The sequence below is a fragment of the Paroedura picta genome, chromosome 2, assembly GCF_049243985.1.
Source record: "Paroedura picta isolate Pp20150507F chromosome 2, Ppicta_v3.0, whole genome shotgun sequence".
NCBI classification, from domain to species: Eukaryota; Metazoa; Chordata; class Lepidosauria; order Squamata; family Gekkonidae; genus Paroedura; species Paroedura picta.
Window position 1 is genome coordinate 172,122,959 of NC_135370.1, and position 20,519 is coordinate 172,143,477.

Here is a 20,519-nt window from a genome sequence, read left to right on the forward strand (position 1 = left end):
TATAGCCGTTAGCTACTCAAATGGTAGGAGAACCTTGAGATTTTTTTCCATACTTATTCCTCATTAGTATTTATGAAGGTAAAAAAATTAACTTTCAAGTATTACTTTCCTTTTTTAGTTCTTTCTTTCCAACCAGCATCTCCACACCACAGATTGTCACTCATTCACTGGCCTTTTCCCACAAGAGCGTACCTTCTGCCTTTTCTAAGGGGAAAGCTCAGTTATGTGCCGCAGTCTGCTTTACTATTGTTTCAAGGGCCAAACTGGAGATAACTGTGGCCATCCTGCCTTTTAAAATGTAGCTCTGCTATTTGTTGTTGTTAGGTGCGACGTCGTGTCCGACCCATCGCGACCCTATGGACAATGATCCTCCAGGCCTTCCTGTCCTCTACCATTTCTCGAAGTCCATTTAAGTTTGCACCGAATGCTTCAGTGACTCCATCCAGCCACCTCAGGTTTCCTTGGGAGATGGTAGGTTCTCAATCTTTGGAAATCTTTAAACAGAGGCTAGATAGCCATCTGACGGAGAGGTGGATTCTGTGAAGGTTCAAGGGGGTGGCAAGTGACAGTGGATGAGCGATAAGGTTGTGAGTGTCCTGCATAGTGCAGGAGGTTGGACTAGATGACCCATGAGGTCCCTTCCAACTCTATTATTTTATGATTCTATTCTATGATTCATGGCATAACAAAACTAATGCAGAAACATTTATCAGTTTCAAAAGCAGTCTGCTAGTCAATTTGAGTGGAGAGTGGCAGCGCCACTGAAGAAAAAAAGTCTCAAGTGACTGCCCCTGGGATTCGCAGAACTAGATTTACAGTTCTTTGAATCCTGATCAGGATTCAGTAGCTTTGAAAAAAATACACCGTATTATCAGATTCTGCTGTTTCTGCAATAGGAATGCTTTCAAGTTTCCATGTTTTTCAGCGTCTATCCAAAGCTAAACACTTTGGAAATCACTCCTTTGGGGGGAAAACAGCATGAAAGCAGTAAGACTAAAGAATCAACTGGCAGGGTCAGAAACTGCTACTTAAGGCCACTTCAGTGTTTTAAAGCTAGGTGCTCACTTGGATAAGCAAGCTATAAACCTTAGGAGGACAAACTCTTGTGTCTCTGGCTAGACAAAATACACTCCAGAGACTATTCATCAGTTTCTTAGCAACCTCCCTTAAAAAGAAAAAGGCAGCCTAAAACTAAATTTGTAAACTTTGCTTTGAGTTTCCACACAAGGACCTGGGGAGGGGGGGGCACAAGGGCAGAGTGTTAAGTCACTCAGGGTCTGCCTCAGGCATAGAGGCTGAAATATGTAAAGCAATTTTAAATAACTGGATAAAATCTATCCTTACAGTGATTATATTGCCAAATGAAGAGGATACAGAGTTTTCTTGCCCTTCCAACACTGTCCCCATGGGGGCAAAAAAGGCCAACGGGGTCAGTTATTTTAGAATTTTTTTAGTGGTCAGCCAGAATCTATGTTTGAACACCTCTGTTCAGCTTGAGGAATTCTAAATAAGATTAAACATGACTCTCCCAAAGTTACTGTTAATTGTTATTTATATTATAAATGTGGTTTTGTAATCTTTTGATTAGTGACAGATTTTATTTTCCTCGGCTCCAAGATCACTGCAGATGGGGACTGCAGCAAAGAAATTAAAAGACGCTTGCTTCTAGGGAGGAAAGCTATGGCAAATCTAGACAGCATCCTAAAAAGCAGAGACATCACCCTACCAACAAAAGTGCGTTTAGTCAAGGCTATGGTATTCCCAGTTGCAATGTATGGCTGCGAAAGTTGGACCATAAGGAAGGCCGAGCGTCAAAGAATTGAGGCTTTTGAACTCTGGTGCTGGAGAAGACTCTTGCGAGTCCCTTGGACTGCAAGGCGAACAAACCGGTCAGTCCTAGAGGAGATCAGCCCTGACTGCTCTTTAGAAGGCCAGATCCTGAAGATGAAACTCAAATACTTTGGCCACCTCATGAGAAGGAAGGACTCCCTGGAGAAGAGCCTAATGCTGGGAGTGATCGAGGGCAAAAGAAGAAGGGGACGACAGAGAATGAGGTAGCTGGATGGAGTCACTGAAGCAGTAGGTGCAAACTTAAAAGGACTCCAGGGAATGGTAGAGGACAGGAAGGCCTGGAGGATCATTGTCCATGGGGTCGCGATGGGTCGGACACGACTTCGCACATAACAACAACAACAATCTTTTGATGTAATCTTTTGAAGTTTTATTGAAAGTTGTTTTGATGTTATAGTCTGTATAATGTTCCATGTACGTTATATAATGTTCAGTGTCAACCGCCCAGAGCTGCAAAGAAATGGGCGGTATAGAAATCTAAATAAATAAAAAAAATAAAGAGCATCATCATTCTAATATTGTACCTACAAGATGGCAGAACCTATGTATAGCTGGTATGACCCTTTGCTGTAGCAAAGTGAAAGGCCACAATTCAAATCTTAGTCTAATGACAACTTAAATACTGAAGGCTAACAAAAGGGGGTGAGGGAATTAAAATATGAGTTTTGCTCCAAATCCTAGAGTATCACAACATCACACAGTGACAATGCACTTCCTGGGTAGCACTGAGTAAGTTAAAACTTCTGTTCTTTAGCGTATCCATAGGCACACTCACTACAAACTGAGGTACCGTGACCTGTTCCATTATATACAACAGATAATGTTTAAGAAGTACATATTACAAAAATCCCAAGAGATACAGCTGATGTTGTAAAGTTAGGTAAAACCAATCAGTTAGCACCCAAGAGCTATAATTGCATAGGGAAACTTTAAAAAAATTAATACATATTTGCAGATAAATATTTCCAGGCTCTAAATTTTACATTGAAAAACACCTCATTTCCGCTAATTATCATTGTGCATTTTCAGTGCTGTTGGTTGTATGGTACAGGCAGATGCTAGCTAGAAATGCAGCACCAAGATGGGCAAAGAATCCCAAATGGTTTAGGTGCACACAACACATCTACACCCCCATGATGCAATGTATACAATGAAAACTGTGCCATAAATTACTGATTTTTGCAGGTTCAAAAATGCAGAACAAAGATAACGATAAAGATACACTATAATTTAAATGTGATGTTGTAACGTACAACAATTTCTACTGTTATTAAGGAGAGAAACTCTGAGAGGAGACGATGCAGTATGAACATGATACAGAGATAGTGCAAATGTTCTGCTGCCAGGCATTTCCCCTCTCCTATAATCGAGCTGATTACAATATAGCACCTCTGCAAGCCTCTCCTATCTTCTGACTAGAATAAAGAACACTTTGAGATCTCCATTTCTACTCTTATCTAACAAAGGAAACTTTGACTTTCAAAAGCTCACACTCAGTAAGTCTTGCTGTTCTCTAAGGCAGTGGTCCCCAACCTTTTTATCACCGTGGACCACTCACCAGGGACCACTCAACACCTTTTACTGAGGCCCGGTGGGGGGGGGGGTAGTTTACTCCTCTACTCTCAACCACTGCCCTAGCGCTCTCTGATAGCTATGGTAATGTTTAAACATCCCTTCAAAATAAGATACAGACATGCCGCAACAATGAAGTGTGTTGTAAAGGGCTGGGGGGGATGAAGTAAAGGGCCAGGGGGGGAGAGAAGGCATCCTTCGGGGCCCACCTCCAATTAGTCGAAGGACCACATGTGGTCCGCAGCCCACAGGTTGGGGATCGCTACTCTAAGGTGCTTCTGAAAACAAATCTAACAGCTTATAGAAAGATGCTATATAGGTCTCCTAGAGCCTCTTGTGGTGCAGAGTGGTAAGGCAGCCGTCTGAAAGCTTTGCCCATGAGGCTGGGAGTTCAATCCCAGCAGCCGGCTCAAGGTTGACTCAGCCTTCCATCCTTCCGAGGTCGCTGGGGTAAATGGTAATGACTGGGGAAGGCACTGGCAAACCACCCCGTATTGAGTCTGCCATGAAAACGCTGGAGGGCGTCACCCCAAGGGTCAGACATGACGGTGCTTGCACAGGGGATACCTTTACCTTTACCTTTATATAGGTCTCCTACACACTAACCCCATTTCCTCCTGAGCAATTAGGGTCCTTGAGCATTTCATTTCCAATAAACAGAGGCAGTGGGTCTCCTGCAGGATACTAATGAGTATGCGTACATGAAGAACCATTGAGATTCTTCCTTTTCAGGCAGAAGAACGATTTCAGTCTCATCCAGAGAAGTTTAACAGGTAACTCCTCTCAAGCTTTGTCTCCTATAACTAAAAAAACACAAGACTGATGAAGGACAGGCTCCACAAGTCAGAGAATACACTGAACAACCCTGGCTGCTTTAGATACAAGTACTACCGACACACACTGTGCATTTACACCACGAATGAGGAGCTGCAGCTCAGTGCATGGCATTCAGAAGGTCTCAGGTGGAAGTCCTGACATTGAAGAAGATGTGAAATACCTCAGCCCGAGATCCTGGAGACATGCTGCCAAAGTAAACAATGCCGACTTTGGACCAAGGGAGTTCTACACAAGGGAATTTCATGTGTTTTATGATAATCATACCTTTCTGCCATCCAGCATCTGATGGCGTCCCGCATTTTGATGCCTATCTTTACTATTGCCTATCCTTTATTTTCTTTTTTTAATGTCCTTCTGTATAGACATACCATTTTCCTTCCAGGTGGAATATCATGAGGCAGGGGAGAGAAACTAGTGACTACCGCCAGTGTGGCATAGAGGTTAAAAGCAGCAGCCTCTAATTAGGAGAACCCAGTTTGATTTCCCTCTCCTCCATGTGCAGCCAGCTGAGTGACTACGGGTTACTCACAGCTCTCTTAGGGCTATTCTTGCAGAGCAGAGCAGCTCTCTCCTCTTCCTCACATGGTGTTTGTTGTGGGGTGGGGAGAGGAAGGCAAAGCCATCTGTAAACCATTTTGAAACTCCTTTGTGTAGTAAAAACAGAGTATAAAAACTATAGTAATCTAGCTTCTACACAGCCCCGGTTCCTTTTTTGCACATGTTCATTAGTACTTTTGTGCACTTTCAGTGTTGGACAAAATATAAGATCAAGGGTTAAAGCCAAACTTACAGCACACTTATACTCCAATAATGCAACATACAGCCTCTCCTAGTTATATCCAAGGTTCCCATTTTAGTAAGCTATAAATATAGAAACAGAGTTGGAAGGGATCTCCAGGGTCATCTAGTCCAACCCCCTGCACATTGCAGGAACTCACAACTACCTGCCTAACCATGGTGACCCCCCCCCCACACACACACACCAAAAATCTCCAGATCCAGCCTGGCCTGGAAGAAATTCACCTACCTTCCCACAGCAGCAATTAGCAATTCCCTGGTTATGCAAGGAAGGGCCACAAGAGACAAACACTGGCACCTCCCTTCCTGCCCACCCACTCACAATCTGCCTAAATCCATAAATCAGCATTTCTGTCTGATGACTACCTAGCCTCTGCTTAAAAACTTCCAAAGAAGGAGGACTCATCACCTCCCAAGGAAGCTTGTTCCACTGAGGAACTGAACTGACAAGAACTTTTTGTGGATGTTTATCTGAATATTATTTTGAATTAATTTAAACCCACTGGTTCTGGTCCAGCCCTCTGGAGCAACAGAAAACAACCCTGCTGGAATAGGCTGCCTAAGGAGGTGGTGAGCTCCTTCTCACTGGCAGTCTTCAAGCAAAGGTTGGATACACACTTTTCTTGGATGCTTTGGGCTGATCCTGCGTTGAGCAGGGGATTGGACTAGATGGCCTGCATGGCCCCTTCCAACTCTATGATTCTATGAATCTTCTATATGACAATCCTTCAAGTATTATATCACCTGTCAGTTATCTTCTCTCCAGGCAAAACAGACCGAGCTCCCTCAACCTTTCCTCATATGACTTGATCTCCAAATCCCTCACCATCTCCGTAGCCCTCCTCTGGAGACACTCCAGTTTCTCTACATCTTTCTTCAGTTGTAGTGCCCAAAACTGAATACAGTACTCCAAGTGGGTCTTGGGAACCAGTAAGCTTTTTAAAGTGAGGACTTCGGAACAACAAAATTTTTGGAAAGAACAGGTGTCACCTTTTCAATACTCCAGCTTTCATTCATTTCTAACAAGCAACAAGGCACTTCTTCATTCTATCCTCCCATACACTTCGTTAACTTTTTTAAAGCTAAGTAACTATCCTTCCCCCTCAGACCAATTCCACTTAAGAGTAATCCACTCGAATTTCAGTCTTGTACTCCTGTGAGGAAAAGCTGTATTTCAAATTCATGTATCATCTGTAAATACCAAGTGCTGCATTTTCATTGAACAGCCAACATTCAACACCATCTGTCATGTTTATAGTATCAGCTACCCCTTTTCAAAACTAGACTAGTCTGGATACAGCTACACAGTAGAAAAAATTTGACTAAATATTTGTATGTACATTGCTCACAAGTTCTCCTGAAAAACATACGCATGTAACTTTAGATTATTAGAACCTGCCACCTACTCCTCTGAAACAAAAATTGTGGATTCGAGTTAACAAAAATATTAATTGATGTTTGATGGAAAGTCAAGCCTGGTACCCTATTTCAAGTTCAAAAACTTAACACATATCAATATCACATTGCCAAAGATTTTTGAATAGTACAAATTTCTAAGCCATTTGGTATAAATATATGATATAAACTACATCAAAAGTGACCTCTGAATCAGTGGCAGGCACTTTCATTCACGCTGAGGAAAATCACAGTTTCCTAGATCTCAAATTGAGCCCCATGTTACTCCCAAACGCTCTCCCAAATTTCAGGGGCAGCTTTTCATGTTGCTTTGGGGGGGGGGAGTAGGAAGAACCAATCCATGAATGGAGATACACTGCAGGGTTTTAGATGTAATCTGATGTTCTTTTCCCCCAGAGTTACAATGCCAGAGCTGAAGAATAAATGCCCCCCAGATTTGTTTTGTAAGGGAATGTCTTACTACCTGAGCATAAAGAAAAATATGAAAATACAACTGTATGATTTTATACCAATTGTAACCATGTACAAAACCAGTTTTCTAAGTTAACCAGGATAGAACATATACTTATATATATATTATAAATGACTAGCAATGAAGGAAACATTTTCAGACGGTAGATAGACCATATTTAGTCAACATATAACAGACACACATGATGCACTACAAAAAGCATCAGCTGAAGAAATAAAGAAAATCCAACTGTGGATATACAACCCATCAAAATATGAACAGCATTTTCTTATACACACAGAAATGGCAACTGGAAAGGGGTTGAATCACCACTTCCGAGAGAGATAATAAAAGATAACTTTTAATTGGGGTTTTTATGGGGATTTTATTGTGTTTTAACTATTTATGTTGTAAACCGCCCTGAGACCTATTGGGAGAAGGGCGGTCTAGAAATTAAATAATAATAATAATAATAAAAGATACAGCCAGGTCTATATGTGGGTTCTTCACATCTGCCAGGACAAGTGTGTTCTCTAACTGAACCTAACCTTCACTATTTAAATACTATGTACAATGTTTGACTTCCTTTCTACTCATGTAGCAATGATGCCTGTTGCCTTTCACTTAGTCATTGGAACGGACATGAAACTGCCTTCTACTGAACCAATCCCTTGGCCCATCAAAGTCAACACTCTGCTGTGGCTGGCAGGAGCTCTACAGGTTCTCAAAATCAAGGTCTTCCTCGCCATCTTTTGTCTGGTCATGGCAGGGCATTGAATATGCGGCTTTCTTCATGCCAGGCACATTCTTTGACACTGAACCACAGCCCCACCCTGTCCTTTCACTCTTTCCCGTAACAGACTAAAGAATCCTAAAGATACGAAAAAAATGTTCAAAAATTGACCAGCAAGACAATGAGTAATCACTGTGGTACAACTAATTTATGGTAGCATACAAAGCTTCAGCCACCTTGGTTTGCATGTAGGAGCAGATTCCCTTTTTCATACAGATCCCCTCAGGTAAAATAGTCTGCAGATTTTTCCTTCCTCCTTCCCCTGTATCATATGCTGGACTACTTGAATCACCTGGCTTTTGCCTTTAGGCTCACCTGGCTTTCACGTACCTTCATCATTCCTGCACTCTTCTCATGTCACGTTAACCTGAGTCAGAGGATGTGTCTTATCACATGGATTATCTGTGAGGAATGTTAAGCTTGAAGGAACATGTGAAATTGGACAGGACAACTAGGTCCTTTCCAACTTACACAAAAAGTAAGCCAGCCAGTCTTCAAGTATGTAAAAGCAGCATGGACCAATACAGCAATCTCAATACTTTCCTGGGAGGAAGCCCCAATTATTTAGTTTAAATACTTGTTTTTCTGCCCTTCAGCATTGTAGATGCCACTAAGAGAAACTTTTGAGACCTGCTTAGAATGGCACAAGCATTTACCACATGTAGTTTTAAACAAACACATCCAACTATAGTTGAAACAGCTATTAAAGATGTTTTCATATGGTATGACTTCAGCAAGAACGTAAGAGCAACCCAAATGGATTAGATTAGTGGTCTAACAAGTCTAGCATCCTGTCTCTTACAGTGTCCAACCAGTTACCCTGGAAGGTCAACAGCAGGGGACAGAGGCTAAGGCCTTCTCATGTGATGTTGCCTCCTGACACTGGTGTTCAGAGGTTTACTGTCTATAGATGTGGAGGCTCCTTTTAATCACCATGGATAGTAACCACTGTGTGTATTATATTTCCTAACCCATCAATTAAAAGTGAATATTTCGTAACAAGAATTATAACACGGTAGTGGCTGTAATGCAATGCAGTAGTTCATTAATTCTATGACTTCCCCATAGGCTTTAAACACACTCAAATCTGCTATAGCTATGGGCAATAAATCTAGGCTGTTATACACACAGTTTAACCAAATAAGGCATTCTATACAAACCCAAGGCTTTTTCATGGCAACTTTAGAACGGCATACATAATATTTATCCACAATATTCAGAAAAGTTTACCTAGTATTTAGAATCAGAATTAACCTTAAGTATATGGGAAAGCAGCCAAGTTCCACCTTAACACAACAGCACACTTGAGGACAGAAATGTTCTGGCTAGCTTATGAGAGTCTCAAGTACAGCTTACACCCTGATCTTATCGTCAAGTGAAAAGTGTGTGCACAGAGTTATAGCCATAGACAGAAAATGTGCAAATCTCACAAAAGTTATTTACCTATAAATATTTTTTTCATTAGGCCACACCCTTTTCCTGCCTGGTTAACTACAGCCACTTCTTACTTGCAGCAGGTATTCCAATTCAGACAAGTCTGCAGCAAAATGAAAGTACATGCACTCTTGCAATTAACTGAGCTAGTTTTAGCATTTGAAGTTCAACAGCATTTTGACTGCGTCATGCAGACACTTTAGTACAACATGCTAGTGCTTCTGTCCCAAGAGATATATTTACAGGGAACACTCAACAAAATTAGCATAGTTACTCAATGAAATTAACATGGTTAAAACAAGGTGCGGAAACATTTAACCATAACGGTTTAGAAATTAACATTTCTTTAGCAGGGATACTTGCCATAGAATAAACATTGCTTCAAAACCCTACTGGAAGCGAAACAAAAATCATGCCCTATCTCCACACAGAATGTTCAGGCTGGTGGCAACCCTGAATAACCAATGAACTACAGTAGAAATCATGGAACCCCCATAACTGCAGCACAGTCCAAATGCAAACTGAATAGCTTGCAGTTGTAAGTTTATCCAAACTGAAGGACACTGGTAAGTTATCATAAGCATGACAAAATATTTAGATTTCTTGCTGATTGTCATTCCTCATCTTCAATGTATACCATTTTAGTTTACTGAACTGACTAAGCATCAATCGCAGAATTATTGGACATTATTAGGACACTGCCCTAGAGACAAACAGTCCTTTTATCTGGTTAAAAAAAACCCTTAAAACGAATTGAGGAAGAGACTACTGACAAAAGTCAAACCAAATGCAGCTGCATAAACCTGGTTGACTGTTTTAACTTTATTCAGAGAGAGAGAGAGAGAGAGAGAGAGAGAGGTCTATTGTAAAGTAAAATTAAATAACAGTCCAGTTATAGCTATATTTAGAATGCATGTCAGCAGTCATTCAATTAGAAGTTGCTATAGCTAACATTTTGCAACAATACTGAACAACACATTTAAGCTACTGAAACAAAATCTCTTCCATGCAAGACTTAAATTCAGAAACTTACTATAGATTTCAGCACAGAAAGACAATAAAAACCCACATTTAATTGTAGACATGCTAGCACTGTTCATGAATTATCCTGTGGCCCACATAATGGAAGTGACTGGTGGCAGAATAGAGTGAAAAGAATTAAAATCAGAGTTATAAATAGCCTCTCTTTAAAGACAATTACAGAGAATCATATAGTTCCTTAAGATGGTGCGTGAAAGAAGGTAAAGCTGGTAGTCTATCACTATTGAAGTTTACTTTCAATGGGGAAATACAGCGGACAATTGGGTACATTGTAGGGCATGATTACACAGTGTTAAGTATGTAATCCACCCTGAGTTTCCAGAGACAGGGTGGAGTATAAATAAAATAACTGTATTTTGGGATTTAATCTAAATTATAATTTATATATGCTGCCCTTCTTCAAAGGCTAAGGACAGCTCACAACAATTCATAAAACAGAGTTAAAACACGTAAACAATAAATCAACAGGTCTTCCCAGTGTCGTGCAAGAGAGCTTATATGTTGTGAGCTGCCCTAAGCCCGCCTGCAGGGAGGGGCACCCTGGAAAGTATAAATAAAAATAGAGTGTTGGATTAGGATCTGGAAGACTCAGGTTTGAATCCCACTGTGAAATGGGCACTGGCTGAGTGACTGAGTGGGCCAGTCACTTTCTAATGGCATAACATACCTTAGTGCTGCGTAAGGGAAAAAATGACAGAAGGGAGAAATATGCCAGCCATTTTGAATCCACACCCACAGAAAACAGAATGATATGTATATGTAATTGTAAACACAACACGGTGTTGTAGTTGAGACCAGTCACACACACCTAGCTTAAGCTACCACAAAGAGCTGTTGGAAAGATAAAGCAGAGAAGAAGGATCTTGCTTGCTTTGGATCCCCACTGGGAAGATAGGTGGGATGTATATGAAATAAATGCAAACTGAATACATGCTCTAGAACAGGGGTAGTCAACCTGTGGTCCTCCAGATGTTCATAGATTACAATTCCCATGAGCCCCTGCCATGAACATCTGGAGGACCACAGGTTGACTACCCCTGCTCTAGAATATCCAAGACCTTTCTACAATACATACATGTTCTAGTTGTCCTTTAATAGATAAAGGGCAGTGGCAAAGTTTGCTTCGAAGTATTTCATATTTACTCTCCTGTCCTTTTCATTGAGACTCAAGGCACATTACACTGTGTGAATTGATGGAATCAACAGGAGAAGCCATCTCAGAAGGAATACGATAGGACTAGGATTGTGCAAAACTAAAACAAAGGCAGTGAAAGTAACAGACAGTGGTACAGTTGCCCACTTGGATATACGGTATATTTCAGAAGAACCTAACTTTTTTTTTTAAGTAGAACATTGCTGAATGTAGAACAGAGAGTACCAGCTGCTCGATTTAAATCCAAGTGCTCCCCTCCCTGAGTGTTATTAACAGCAGAATGCTGTCCTGGGAGAAAGACATAAGAAACAACCACCTTTTGGGGGAGGGGGGATAGAAGCTCAAGAAGCTCTGTGGCTGAATTTTAAGCTACTTGTGTCTACCGCCAGGGCAGGAAGCCTAGCAGTTGTTCAACCATATTCCACTAACTCCCTTTTACATAGCACACAACTGCTCTGAATAGTCTTCCCCCAATAATAAAAATACTTCTTAATCAGAAGCCCACAAACCATTTATAGCAGATGCTGGCGTGGTTTGTGTGGAGTACAGTTTGGTCGGGAACAAGAACAGCAAAGTATCCCTGCCAAGTCCAGCAGCACCTGGCTTCTGCCGTCAGAATCCCTACAGTCATGCTACACAATCACCACCCAACAGCCTCACCAGAAATCCACTGCCAACTCTGTCCCTTCCTGGTCGTAACCAGATGGAGAAGCCAGGTGCAGCTACCCTCACGCCCATGTTGTCATACAAACAGAGCCTTACTCTCCTCTCTCGAACACCCATAGATCACAAATGACTTCCTTTTACAGCAGTGGTTCTCAACCTTCCTAATGCCGCGACCCTTTAGTACAGTTCCTCATGTCGTGGTGACCCACCAACCATAAAAAATTATGCAAGTGTTCTTTCACAGAAATTAAATCAAAACTGACCAAGGGTGTGAAGATCCATTGTTCACAACTGTATATACATTGGTTAGAAATTGTAAATAAATTGGCGGGTGCCTTCAGGAGAAGCAGCAACAGTGACAATGCCCCCCCCCCCCAAGCTGCTCACCCTGCCGCGACCCCAGTAAAAGGGCCATTCGACCCCCAGGTTGAGAACCACTGTTTTATAGTTTCCCTAGATTTCATCACCCACCTTTGGTTTAGCCCATTATCTTCTCAATTCACAACACCCTGTTCACTGCCTGTCCCTCCACAAGAACAAAGCTGTATTACATGAATCCACATTCCCAAACTTCACAAGAGGCCAACATGGGGCTAGGGTGGAACAAGAGTATATGCTCGACCAGTGGCTGCACAGTTGAACAGTTCCAAATTTAAGAGACACAGTGAAAAATCTACACTACTGGGCCACCCCAAGGCTTGGAAGCAACATACATCCCAATCAACAGGTTTATATCAGGTTAAGATAAGATTAAACGATGCTTTGTTTAAAAGAATCTTTGGCACACCTAGCTCATTCTGCAACCTCAAAGAGACTTGTCAATTGACAACATCAACAACTGCTCCTTCAAGCCTTGAAAAGAAAGGCAGGCATTGAGGTCAAATAGTTTTCGTCAGCAGATGTTAACTGAGAGGGCAGCCAAAGCATTTCCATTTCCATTCTCTCTCACACTCGCATATTTGGAGGAAGGAACAGACCTCGATTTCATTTCCACATGAATATGCAAGAGGCCTGAACCTGCAATTCCCAACAATTTTAGGAGCTAGGTCATGGTCACTTCAACCTTACAAGAAATTCACTCTGCATATGGTCAGAAGAGAGAGTGAATGTGCGCCACACCTGGCAATGATAACCAAAGTGGCAACTCCTATCTTCTGCTTCAAAAAGCCTGACAGAGACAACACTAGTGAGAAAGTGAAGTTATTTTCTGTCCCTGCTTCAGAAGCACCCATACCAGCTTATTAGGTCCTAGGGATGGACCCCGAAACAAAAATTAGAAAGCTGGCACTTGCAGCCAGGCTATCTGCAGAGTAATTGGGTGAGAACCAAACTGCTTAGCATTTCCAACCTCCAGGTGGGGCCAGGAGATTCTCCAGAATTTCAAGTGATCACTAGACTGCCAAGGTCAGGTCTCCGGGGAAAAATGGTCATTTTGGACAGCAAACTCTACATCATTCTGGCCCCTCCTGGTGGCACCTGGATTTTGGCCAGGGTATGTCACAGAACATTGGTCTGGATAGGCTGTTGGCTTCATCCAATATGGTTTCTCTTCAGCTCTTATGGTAGACCTCTTGAAGGCACCTGAGTTTTGGCCACTGTATGCCACAGAATGTTGCATGGAATGGACCATTGGCCTGATCCAACATGGCTTCTCTTCTGTTCTTATGGCAGACCTCTTGATGGCACCTGGGTTTTGGCCACCGGATGCCAAAGGCCGTCAGACTGGATGGGCCACTGGCCTGATCCAACATGGCTTCTCTCATGTCCTTATGACCCCCCTGGCTGAGATCTCTCCCTAGGCTCCATGCCTCAAATTACCAGGAATTCCCCAACTTGAAGCTGGCAACCTCAGGATTGCAGGGGAAACAAGGCACATTGCTCTGAGGCAAGGCCAGCTCTAATGCGCTGCCATAAAACTCAGACACTGCAGTCACTTCCTTTGAAGGAAAAGTTGAGGCGCTTTCTGTAGCCAGAGGCCTCTGCCTTTCAACTCCCCCATTTGCTTTCGAACTGACAGGAGTCGAGGGTGGGTGCCTGCATGGGCGGGTGATTGTTTTTCCTCTCGTTTTTACAGCCATGACTCCCCTCAGAAAGCCTGCCTCGACCGCGCAGAGGGGGAAAGGAAGGACGGTTCTCCGCGCGCTCAACGGTCGCCGCCCAGGCGCGCGCGCCAAGCCGTTCCCGCCACGCCTCCCCTCCTTCCCCGCCAGGTCTGGTCCCGGGAGCCAAGCGCCGCTCGCGCCTTTCGCGCGCAGCAGCACGCGCCCAAGCCCATCCAGCGCCCGGGGCGAAACGCCGCAGCTGCTGGCATTTTGCAGCGGCGGCGGGCCGACGCCTCTCTCCCCCGCCCCGCCGGCACGCTTCGTTTTCCCTCCCAGGTTACACCTTCCATTACTAAACGAATTCCCCCCCCCGTGCAAGTGCCTTTATTTCAGAAAACCGAGCTTTTCATGCCGAATTTTAACACCGAAGAGCACGCGCCCTCTGCTGGAGAGCCAGCCCGCCTTTTTTTTTTTTTTTTACTTATTTAAAAGGAAGCCGGCGCACTCCTTCCACTGAAAGCCGCGCGGCTCCTCCTCGCCAGCCCCCGGGCACGGACGCTTGCACCTGGATTTTTCTTTTTTTTCTTATTTGTGCAAACACCTGGCGAGGCTTGCCAGGTTGAGGTCCTCTTCTTTAGCACCCAACCCCACCCCGGCTTGTTGATCATTCCGGAGCAGCCGCGACCGCTCTGCTCCGTTGCTAGCAAAACCCACACCGGAATCCCATCAACGCTCCGGATCCGCTCGAATGCGCCAAGGTGCCAACGCCGAATCCCTGTTTAAAACCGGTTTCCCGTTCCAGAAGACGCGCCCGTGTAAACATACCCCCTTCCTCCTCTTCTCTCCCCCCCCCCACCCCACCCCCATGCTTCCAAAGGCTTTGCACGATTCTCCCACCCTCCTAATAGGGAAGAACCGCCCTCCATGCGATCCCAACCGACTCCAGGCGAATCTATGCACTGGGCGGCCCTCTCCAAGCAACAGACGGTCACAGGCCGGGGGTGGGCCGGGACAGGGGGGCGTTGCGTTCCGACTGGAGCCCCTCAAACGCACCACGGTAGCAAATGCCTGCAGACGGCCCGGCCTGGATGAAACAACCGAGGTCTGCGGGGCTGGCCGCTTCTTGCAACCCCGGAGGGCTTGGCCGGGGCCAGAAAGCAATGAACCAACCGCAAAGAGGCGGAAGTCAAAGCGGAGCCCTCTACTCTTCTTTGCAAGAAGGCAGAGCTTTCCCTCCCAAGCAAGGAAGATCCAGGGCGGGCTTACAAAGGCAGCGCACTCCTATAAACCAAAGCGGCTTCTAAGTAAGGGCACCGAGCGCGTTACGTGTAGGAACAGGGGGAAGCGGTTGCCCTTACCGGCCACGCGAACTGGAAATTGATGACAATCCGGCCCATCTCCTGACTCCTGCCCTGGTGCAAACTGCGGCTGGTCAGATAAAAGGTATTCCCACCGAGCACCGGAGTAGATCCGGAGCCGTAGTTGCAGGCTCCCGTGGGCGTGATTTTGGACTGGTATTCCTTGAGGCAGACTTTCACGTAAGTGTCGCACTCGTTCCGGCTGCAGTCCAGGTTCTGCGGGTTTTTCACGCCATCACAACATTCCCCATTCAACAACTCGCCGTTGACGTTCTTCACCGAGTTTATCTGCACCTCGAAATAGCCCGAGGCCTCCGAGACCTAAAAATAAAAATTAAAAAAAAAAAACATCAAACGGGAGACAGGCGCTTTTACGAGACCGTCTCTTGGGAAGAGCCGCGCGGGCGCGCTTTGCACCCCCGCCGACTCTAGTTCCTTGCCCAAAGCCAGGGGTAGTCAAACTGCGGCCCTCCAGATGCCCATGGACTACAATTCCCATGAGCCCCTGCCAGCATTTGCTGGCAGGGGCTCATGGGAATTGTAGTCCATGGGCATCTGGAGGGCCGCAGTTTGACTACCCCTGGCCAAAGCCCTTCCCGCAAATTTAAGCGTGTTAATTCGAAGCGGGTCGCGCCGTCCGGTGAATAATAAAATGACAAAGCGCGCTGCAACGCCAGGGACCGGCCGACAGGAAAAGCTTTAAAAGCCATGCAAAAAAAGAAAAGAAAATTAAGAAGGGAGGGGAAGAGATAAGAACTCCACTTGCAACGCAGGAATAAAAGACAAAAGCACTTAAAACATCCCCCGGGAGAGGAAGGCGGAAGAGCTGGAGAAAGTGCAATTGCGAGGCAATTCCCCCTAAAACGCATAAGAAGCATTCAGAAAAATCAATCCCTGGGAGGGAGGGGAGGGCGAAATAGGCTCTAAAACGGCGCGTAATGCAAGTTTGGCCCGTCTCTTTCCAGAGCCAACAGGAGCACGGGAAGCAACCCGTTGCAAAAAAAAAAAAAGAACAAGCAAGGGGGGGAGAGGGAGAGAAGGCTGAAGCCATACAATTAGAAGCGCCTCGGCCAGCTGCTCTCGTACCCCCCCCCCCAGCCAAGGAAGCCGAAGCTTTCAAGTTATTCTGGGGGGGGGGCGCAACGCAAGGTATTCCCAACCCCCACCCGGGGCTGGGCGCAAGGCACGGCGCGTGTTTGCAAGGCAAGCCGCCACTTTCCCCTTCTTTTGCAAAAACGTAAAAATAAAAACGAGCCCCCGAGGGAAAGCGGAGGCTGCAACGAAGCGAGCGAGCCCATCCGCCCGTCACTGCGCCGCTTTCTCCCCCCTGCCTCCCCCCCTTTATATTTCCTTCTTTCCTTACCTGCGCCCACCAAGTTAGCAGCAGCCCGATCCGAAGCGCCGCGGCGAGCAGAGACCGGGGCCGCCTGCCACAATCCAGCATGCCTGCAGCTCCCGGCCCAACGCCGCCGGCTCAGAGAAGACAACCGAGGAGGACCCGACAAGCCATCGACCGGCCGAGGCCAGGAGGAATCGCATCGGCGGGGGCGAGGCGCGGCGCTCCTGGCGCCCCCGGGAGACCGGTTGGCGACCCCTGTTGCCCCTGCGATCCAGCCAGTCGGCGAGCCTCCGGGGCGGGAAGGGGGGAGCGGCGGCGGCGGCAGCAGCAGCAGCGACGCGAGCGCTGGTCAGCCTCGATCCGGATTCGGCGGCGGCGGCAGCAAGCACAGCAGCAGCGGCAGCAGCTCCGTTTTGCAACTCCGCTCTCAGCTCCTCCGCCGCGCGAACACCCAACAAGTAGGTGCCGGAGTGACAGCTTCATTGCCCATTAGTCAGCAGCGCCTCTGCCTTCATATTAATGAAGGGGAAGGGCCCGGGCCGCGGCGGCTGGCGGGCGGGTGTGGCCACGCGCGGCGGCTCCTTAAAGGGCTGGCCCAGCTGCGAGCCGGGCGAGGCGCGTGCAAAAAAAATAAAATAAAATAAAAGGAGCCCGGAGCGCGCGCGCGCCGCGTTTGCATACGCCCGGCCCCGCGAGCCACTCAGCGCGCGCCTCGTTAGGACCCCGGGGAGTGGGGAGGAGGAGGCGGAGTGCGCAATCCACCTGTGGCGCGTGGGCAAGGCCCGGCCCTGCGCGCGCGCGTTCGCTCGCTCGCTCGCTTCCTTGCTCGCGCGGCAATCTCGGCGTGCCTTTTCTGCCCCGCGGAGAGGGAGGAGGGCGGCTTGCAGTGGGGAATTCCTCGGGGAGGAGCGACGGGGAAGCAGAAATGTGCAAAAGACGGCGCGCTAGAGCAGCTCCAGTCGAGGCGGAGGGTGAATAGGGATGACAGGCCCTTGGGGGGGGGGGGGAAGGCTTGGAGATTGGGCAGTGGGGCCGGAGGGTTACTAGGGATGCCAAGTCCCCATGTGGGAGGCTGTGGAATGCGTGGAGAGTGGGGCCCGAGGGTTAATGGGGGGTGCCAGGTCCCCAGGTGGGAGGCTGAGGACTGATTGTGGGGCCTGAGGGTTAATAGGGGTGCCAGGAGCCCAGGTGGGATTTGGGGATCCCCCCTGTTTTACAGCTCATATCCAGGATGATCAGTGCCCCCTCCCCCGAGAAAATGGCAGTTTGGAGGGTGGACTCTGGGGTAGTTTACTCCTCAGAGGGTCTTCCCTGACCCAGATCCTGCATCTTCTCCCAGCAGATCCCCTAGGAGAAGTGAGGGTTGCCAGCTCTGGACTGGGAATTTCTGGAGATTGGGGGAGGAGGGGTGGAGGCTGAGGAGGGTAGAGTTTGGGGTGGGACTTCAATGGGGTGTAAGGCCATAGGGTCCGTCTCCTAAGGCAGCCATTTTCTCCTTGGGGAACTGATCTTGGGTCTTTGGCCAACAGTTATAATAGCAAGAGATCTCCAGCCACCACCTGGAGGATGGCAAGCCTAGGCTTGGGGATTGGAGGGTGACTTGGTATTGACGTAATGCAGCTGCCCTTCCCTTCAGGTGGTACCTGTAGATCTGCTGTTACTAGTTGATCCCCAGTTCCCCGGCTGTTTAGGATGATGGATGCTTTGACATTAGACCCAGCTGAGGACCCTCCCCCCTAATCGCTAGGTATTTCTCACCCCTGAGCTGGTAACCTATCTCCAGGGGAGCTAATATGTTTTGCTTGGAGGTTACAATTAATTCCTGGAGTCTCCAGGCCCCACCTGGAGGTTGGCAAGTCAAGAGTCTGTCCCTTGAATTTAGTTTCCAGCAAGTCCCTGACTTGGAGAAGAACTGCAGTCACGTTGGGGTTGCCAAATTCAGATTGGGAAAATTTCTGGCAATTTAGTGGGGAGATGGTTAGGAAGAGCAGCGCTTTCAAAAAGGGAAGAAGGAAGGGATGCCCCTAGAGCAGAAGTAGTCAACTTGTGGTCCTCCAGATGTTCATGGACTACAATTCCCATGAGCCCCTGCCATCTGGCGGGGTCATGGAAATTGTAGTCCATGAACATCTGGAGGACCACAGGTTGACTACCCCTGCCCTAGAGTGCCTTCCTAAACTGGAGGATAAAAAACCCTACCTCTTTAATAGGGGCCCAAAAGGTAGAAGACAGCAGGTGAAATTTTTCAGGGCATGGAGTACCCCCATGAAGGGAAGGGGCAGGAATTTTTTTCCCTCCAGGTCTGTTGGCACGCAGCTGACTTCTTTGCATGTAATTTCTTGTGAGGGAAGAAAGCGCTGCTATATAGGGCCTCAGACTGTGGTTTTCAACCCTGTTTTTTGCCAAGTGAGATATCAGGGAGGAAATTAGAGCAGCAGGAAACCATAAAGCCCCCCCCCCTCCCCAGCTTCCCACCATATTTACAAATTTGCTTCTGGCTAAAGTGCTCAGTTGTTTTTAGAAAAGGTCTCAGCCTAATGAAATGCAAGTGCAAATCAAAATATTTCTTTTTGTACGCACTCTCCAGTTAGAGAAAAACCTGCCGAATGGACTAAAGAGCCTGATATTTTATATGCTCCGATTTGAAATGCGGAAAAAAATAAAACCTTAATTGGTTTCTAAACTCTGTTTTTGGATATACTGGTTCTTGTCTCGGTTGATTGATTGATTTTTACTCCACCCCTCTAGCACAAGTTGTCTCAGGACAGGGCTTTTTCTTATGCATCCAAATTGTGCGCATAAGAAGAAGATCTAGTTAGGATAACTTCTATGAAAGACAGCTAAGGATGACAATTTGAGCTATCTTAAGGAGGAAAATATTGTAGTGATAGAGCTCCCAATTCAGGAAGTGATCCCTGAGATATTATGAGCTGTATTTGAAATAGTGGGCAATGGTCTAAGTCAGGGGTACCGAGTGTGGTACCTAGGCCTAAGGCACTCTCCAACACCTTTCCTGGTGCCCATGAAGTGTTATTAGAAAGTAGGTGGGACCAGGCGGAGCTTTTGTCCAGGAAGATTTCTGACAGGCCACTGGAGCTTTGAGTGGATGTGCAGATTTTTTAATAAACCCTGGGTGAGCCTCCTGGGGCAACCATTTTGTGGCTGTATCAGAATTCCAAAAGGCTCTAAAACAGGGGTAGTCAACCTGTGGTCCTCCAGATGTCCATGGACTACGATTCCCATGCTGGCAAATGCTGGCAGGGGCTCATGGGAATTGTAGTCCATGGACATGGAGGACCACAGGTTGGCTACCCCTACTCTAAAAGACTGGGAACCCCTGATCTAACACCATTCTAAAGGAGAATAGTGAAATTGACTAGATAATAGTGAAATTATCTAGAAAAGTACATTTGGCTGGTTAGTGAAATTGACTAGATAATAGTGAAATTGACTAAAATGTACATATCGCTGCATAGTGAAATTGGCTAGATGTGTACATTTCACTGCATAGTGAAATTGACTAGATAACAGTGACACAATAAAATCAGAGTCCAGGAGCTCCTTTAAGACCAACAAAGATTTATTCAAGGCGTGAGCTTCGGAGTGCAAGCACTCTTCCTCAGACTATCTATAGACAGTGAAATGGGCTAGATATGTAAATTTAGCTGCATAGTGAAATTGACTAGATAATAGTGAAACTGGCTAGAAATGTACATTTTGCTCCATAGTGAAATTGACTAGATAATAGTGAAATTGGCTAGAAATGTA

General features: G+C 46.2%; 1 protein-coding gene across 2 annotated transcripts in view; it reads right to left on the reverse strand.

Annotated features, from left to right (window-relative positions):
* The window catches only part of JAG2 (jagged canonical Notch ligand 2), a 108,848-nt gene extending 91,465 nt beyond the window's left edge, over positions 1-17,383 (reverse strand). Inside the window, exons 1-2 of one of the 2 annotated variants that reach the window (XM_077323861.1) lie at positions 16,776-17,383; positions 15,413-15,733 (exon numbers count right to left, since the gene is read on the reverse strand). In XM_077323861.1, the coding sequence (XP_077179976.1) occupies positions 15,413-15,733; positions 16,776-16,856 (402 nt within the window). In that variant the 5' untranslated portion in view covers positions 16,857-17,383. The remainder of the gene's footprint in view (positions 1-15,412; positions 15,734-16,775) is intronic. The other variant, XM_077323862.1, reaches the window with a different exon arrangement.
* Positions 17,384-20,519: the final 3,136 nt, after the last annotated feature.